The sequence below is a fragment of the Chaetura pelagica genome, unplaced genomic scaffold, assembly GCF_000747805.2.
Source record: "Chaetura pelagica isolate M959 unplaced genomic scaffold, ChaPel_1.0 scaffold354, whole genome shotgun sequence".
NCBI classification, from domain to species: domain Eukaryota; kingdom Metazoa; phylum Chordata; class Aves; order Apodiformes; family Apodidae; genus Chaetura; species Chaetura pelagica.
This window is the reverse complement of record NW_009953299.1, coordinates 1,399,954-1,405,736: the sequence shown is the minus strand read 5'-3', so window position 1 is coordinate 1,405,736 and position 5,783 is coordinate 1,399,954. Positions and strand designations below refer to the sequence as shown.

At 46.7% G+C, this 5,783-nt stretch overlaps 1 protein-coding gene across 1 annotated transcript in view; it reads left to right on the top strand.

Moving 5' to 3' along the window:
- The first annotated feature begins 62 nt into the window (after nt 1–62).
- The window catches only part of LOC104389077 (protein kinase domain-containing protein, cytoplasmic-like), a 12,623-nt gene continuing 6,902 nt past the window's right edge, over nt 63–5,783 (top strand). The window contains exons 1-3 of the mRNA XM_009998031.1: nt 63–118; nt 658–721; nt 2,789–2,869. Coding sequence (XP_009996333.1) covers nt 63–118; nt 658–721; nt 2,789–2,869 — 201 coding nt within the window. The remainder of the gene's footprint in view (nt 119–657; nt 722–2,788; nt 2,870–5,783) is intronic.

The window sequence follows — 5,783 nt, the reverse complement described above, 5'->3', positions numbered from 1 at the left end:
GGAATGCAAAGATTGGGATCCATGGCTGACAAACTAATGGACTCCTCCAGGACACACCAGCCATGGATGAAGAGAGCTTGACCCTCATGATCGCTCAGATTTATGCCAAGCATGATGCGTATGGGATGCAATAGTTTCTTTGGTCAATTTTGGTGATCTGTCTGGCCATTTCTCCCTGAAGGAGGGTTGCAAGTGTGGTGTCTTTTCCTCCCTTTTGTTTCCAGAGCATAAATTGTTTAGCAGAACCAAGCAGTGCCCTTGATTCTGCATACCATTCTCCAGCAGTAACTATAAACATGAAGCATTATCAGACCTAGAAGCAGACACTGACTGAAAAACATGCTGTTCATTTCAGCAAGTGTAGCTACTTAGACTTAACTGAAAAGTAAAACTACTAGAAAGAAAATTGGTTCTGTCCTGGCTGAAACCAGGACATTATCCTTTTACTTACTCTTGGGCAAACAAAAAAAAATAATCTGAAAATGGTTGGTGGGATGATTTTTCCCTGGATGCCACCCAGACAGTGCCCAAAGGCTGGATGCTAGAGGATTTCTCAGTTGAAGAGGAACTGCAAAGCTAGGCTGCTCAGGATGGCTCCTGCATCCTGCAGGTAGGAGTCTGCCCTCCAGCAGCCCTTCTTGCTTTTACATTCCCCAGATGTCCACATTTATGGACAGGAACTCTTTGGAGGCAGCCAGAAGGTCAGTTGGCAGGAGTCAAGGTAAGCAGCTGTCCCCAAAAGTGAGAGCACTGGTAGTGACACTCACTCCCAAGAGCCTTTATAAGAGATGGTTAAGTCTACCTCTTGTTCTGATGGATGGCTGCTGCAGGTTTCTTTGATCTCCCTCCCAGACCTATAAACTATTTGCCTTCATCTTCTGGATTGATGCCCAGGACTTTTATGTACATGCTTGGAGCAAAGACTTCCCCCCAGAATTTCTCCCACGTTTTTTATGCTAACCCAAGAGCTTGATCTCCGTTTTTCATCAGTATCATAGACAAGAAGCAGGGAAAACACTGCTGCCTAGACCTCTTGGGACAGGAGGGAACCTGGAACATACCTTCAGGGAAGTCTGTCTTTCAGAGGAAGGCAAATCCCTTCACCACTGACATGGGAGATGGGGACCCTTTCCCACCCCAGCTTTTCTGAAGCACATCTACACCTCAGGTACAGACTCACCTATGTTTCCTACTTGTTTTCTTTACCTTAGCAGCCTTAAAGTGCTGTGCTAGGGATGTGCAGCACATTTAATCATCATCTCTGCCAAAAACCTGGTGTTCCTAGGACATGGTGAGCCTCATGCAAGCACAAAGGTTAACTCTACTTGCATTTGCACTCGGTGTGGTTATACAATGAGAGCTGCCACAGGAGGCTTTCTCTGGAGCTAAGCAACATCTAGTTTGAGACAAGACAATGACAAAACAGGTATCCATGTCCACAACACACACCCAACCGATCTCCTCCATGTAGTGCTCACTTGCCAGCAAAGGCAATAAAGTCAGGCAGAAATTTCCTTCATTGTGTTGCAAGAGAGAGACGGGATGGGATGGTATGGGACGGGCCATGCTGTAATGGGTCCAGCAGGGCTGTTGTACTTCCTTTGAATTTTCCCACAAATTGCAACATCTTGTGTTCTCCTGGACATAGGGATAAAAGAAGCACTTTTAGAGGAGGAATAACATTTCCTCACTGAGGTAAAAGCTAGCAAGCTCAGAAAACTCCACAATGTCTTCCCTTCTCACACAAGACCTTCATGTGAAATGTTCGGTGGCAAGCCCTGCCCTACTTACCATGCCCATGTGTGCCTGGGTATGAGTCTATGCAAGGTAGTGAGTATTCTTCATCTGTTTCTAAATCAGTAGTGATGGGTGTTTAACAAAGTAATAACTACTGACTTTTGTATTTCCCCTTCAGGCCCTGAAGCATCTCTTGGCCTTGTCCTGCTTGGCTATCTCAGAAGTCCATGGAGTGGACACAGTCAAAGCTGTCTGCCATATGATGCATTGAGCACCTAAGCTGCTCCCTGAGGGCAGTTTGCTCTCTCTCTATGTTCAGCATTTCTTTGCTCCCTCCCAGGGCCCACAACACAGAAGAGCTCTGTTCTGAACTTCTCCAGTGGTTTTGCACCTTCAGAACAAACCATCTTCTGATCCGCCTTCTGGGTCAGCCAGCAAAGGCCCCCAGAGCTTCTGGAAGTGAGGCTGTGCTCAGGAGCAGGATCTTGACCTCTTCTCAAGATCTGGTACACTTTCCCCCTCTCTCTTCAAAGCACTTAGATTAAATTTGTATTAATGAAGGAAGTATGTCCCAGAGTGTTCCCTGGCACTGAAGCAGACTAGCACAAAGCAGTCATGTCTATTGAGCTCTCTTTATCCTTCAAAATACGATGGTCAGATGCAACCTGCATATCAGGAATGGTCTCTGGCACACCTTGACTCCCAGATCATATCAGGAATTGTCAAGAGAGTGCTAGTGGCCAGGGACTGCCCTAACAGTGTGGCTACAGGGCAGATCAAATGCCAGGGACCTAGGAACGTACCTGGCACTTCAACTTTTCCAGTCTATACTAGTCTGAAGACTGTTCATCTTTAGACCCAGTTTTGGTAGGTTAACCCTGCTAGCAGGCCATGTATTTCCAATATTAAACTTCTTCTTATTCTTCCCCTATAGCTCCATGCCTTCCTTCTCTCAGCAATACTGCTTTCTACGTATCTCCTTCCTTTCACTCTGGAAACATGACATTCATGTCTCATGCTCCAGCTATACTTCTCTTTGGTCCATCTATAGGCTTTGCTTCCTCTCTATAGTGCCCCCACAGAGGTCGAGCTGAGCATCTTGGACTCTCTACCCCATGCCAGCATCCTCACTGTATGGGTGCAGGAGAAGTTGTTCCTCCAGTACAGACCCATTATGAGGATATTAAAGAACTACTTCCTCTTTCCAGATGGACTTTATTAAATTAGCTTAATTCTCAGTGCATTTCCTCATGGCAGTGTAAGCTACAAGCAGACACTGGAGCATCTCCAGTGCCTGAGGCACCAGCAGCATCCACTAAGAGATTATGCTGGATCCACCCTGAGGATTCTAGCAGGGAATACTGCTGCCAAACACTGGGGAAGAGTCCAGCTCCATGGAGTCTTTTCAGCTCTCCTGGTACGGGTTGAACCTTGTCTTGCTCACCTTCCATTTTTTCTCTTGTTGCCTCCTCCCCCTCTTTTTGTTTGCACAAATCCTTCAAAGAACTACAGGACACTCAAATAACCGTGTTCTTTTTGCTGTGGCATTTTGCTGTGTTTCCATTTAAATGGAAAAATGGTGAAATAGTGTCAGCTCCAGCATGCAAGGCCACATCTTGTGCAGTTGTCTGCAAGAAGCCTTGCAGAGCAGAGCCATGATCTTGGCAGGAATCCTGAAGTGCTACTACAAAGTAAATAAATAATCAATTGTTATTATTTTTATGTATCTGAGAGCCTTCTCTAGTAGGTCTTGATATTATTACAGTGCCGAGGACGGGCTGCAATTAGATAATATTACACTCGGCTGGTATTTATTCCCTTGGAAACACAGGTAAAAATGCATTTAATAGCTCTCCAGTGACAATGAATATTCATTAATGTGACACAGACGTATACTTGATTTGAAAATATGGGCAATAATTAAAGAGCTATTAAGGTTAAAAAGCAACAAAGGAAATTCAGCTACCGAAAGAGCTGTTCTGGGATCAGCCCCTGACCTGTACGTGCAAGGATGAGCACAGGCAACCTGAGATTTTCTGCATTATTTTACATATCAGCAAACTGGGGGATCTGCCTTCCCTCCCCAAACTCTGTCATCTGGAAATGTCCTGATAACTCAGAGTTCTTTTTTCCTGCTGTCCTAGAGAGCAGCTGTGCTCTGCTGCAGTGCTGCTGCTCGTACCCTGTCTCACACACTGATCCAGTGACATTGAGTTGATGAGTACAGGAGGGGAAACTTTCTGCAGACTTTTGAGAAGGAAGCTGTTTATCATTGGTCACTTATATTCTTTTATTTCTGTTATTCACTGGTCATGGTAGCTGCTCTGCAGTAATCTCTGAAAAGCTCCATCCCATAGGCTGTGATACTGAAGTCAAGTTTATCAAGGAGGTTTCGTTAAAGGTTCCTTTGTAGGGACAGCTTGAGAAAGTGGCCTGAGCAGTGTGTGCTCTGTGTTATGGACACTTCAGGAGTGAGGCAATGGCACTGCTGTACATGGAGGGAGGCAAGCAGGAGAAGACATGTCTAAGGGCAGTGGCACCACTGCAAGACCAAGTGCTTGATCATGGCCAGGACAAACCCTGTGAGATCTCACTCACCATGTCCCACTGGTACGGACAGAAATGACAAGGTCTCAGCAGAGCTGGGTCCCTCAGGGACAGGGCAGAAGTTGGGAAATGGCAGCCACCCCAGCCAGCAGAGGAGAAGTGAGACCTGCGTTCTCCACACCCAGGTGTGCTGTCGGGAAGAGGTTACAACACCTGGCTATGCATCACCCAACTCCCTTTGTGGGGAGAGTCTCCCAGGCTAGTGATGCTGCCGAAGAAATGATGGCAGAAACTGAAGCAAACCAGGCAGAGAGACAGACTGTTGTTTTAACTTCTAACCCAGCAGCCTAATGGTAAATAGAAAAGTGAATCAGCCTATTGGGCTGGTGGTTCAGGCCACTCAGTCAGGAAGGTTAACTATGTATTGCCTAAATTAGAAACAGATAAGCCACGTCTGTCTTTGCCCAAAGCTAACTCAACTGACTCTGCACAGCAGCACCCTGTGCAGACGTGTATGAAGGTGGTGACAGAGCTGAGGCAAGCACCTCATGCTGCTGCCTCACAGCCATCCCAGCAACTTTCCTCACCTTCCCAGGTGCATGTGTCACAGAGGCAGCCTTGGGCTGGCTGTGTGGCACCAGGCTGATTTCCTCAACAACAAACAATAAAATTCTGCTTTCTGCCTGGACTGGCTGGTTTTGGTGGAGGATGTTTTTGGTGTTTTGGTTTGTTTTTTTGTTTTAGTTTTTTTGGTTTGGCTTGGTTTGGGTTTTTTGGGGGGTTTTTGTTTGTTTGTTTGTTTGTTTGTTTTTTCTGGAAACAATTACACCTCCATGCTTTAGCCACTTATTGCTGTTTCAACCTGACAGGGTTTATCCTTCTAAAAAGAGAGACTGTCAGTGCTTGCTGTTCTCAGAAACCCAACCTGAGACTTTTCAAAGGCACAGGAATGTGCTATCTCAGTTCTCACTAATTTTAATCCATTTCACATCCTTTGGCTGCGTTCTGCAGTAATTTTAGCAGGAGTGACGAAATTAACACCCGTGAAATCAGCATGTTTGACTACGAACAGCCTCCGCCGGGAGGGTGGGGCGGGCGTCTGCGGGGGACGAAGCAAAGAGTCATAGAACGGTTTGGGTTGGAAGGGACCTTAAAGATCATCTAGTTCCAGCCCCCCTGCATGGGGGGCTACACCAGGTTGGTCCAAACCCCATTTAACCTGACCTTGAACTCTTCCAGGGATGAGGCATCCACAACTTCTCTGGGCAAACTGTTGCAGTGTCTCACCACCCTCACAGTAAAGAATTTCTACCTCACGTCTAACCTCAATTTACCCTCTTTCAGTTTGAAGCCGTTACCCGTCGTCCTATCACTACATCCCCTTGTAAGAAGTCCCTCCCAGCTTTCCTGTAGGCTCCTTCAGGTACTTCAGGTGCGCGGTACACTGCCGGCAGCTCCGATTCCCGCTGCGGTCCCACAGCCGCTCCAGCTCCGCCACC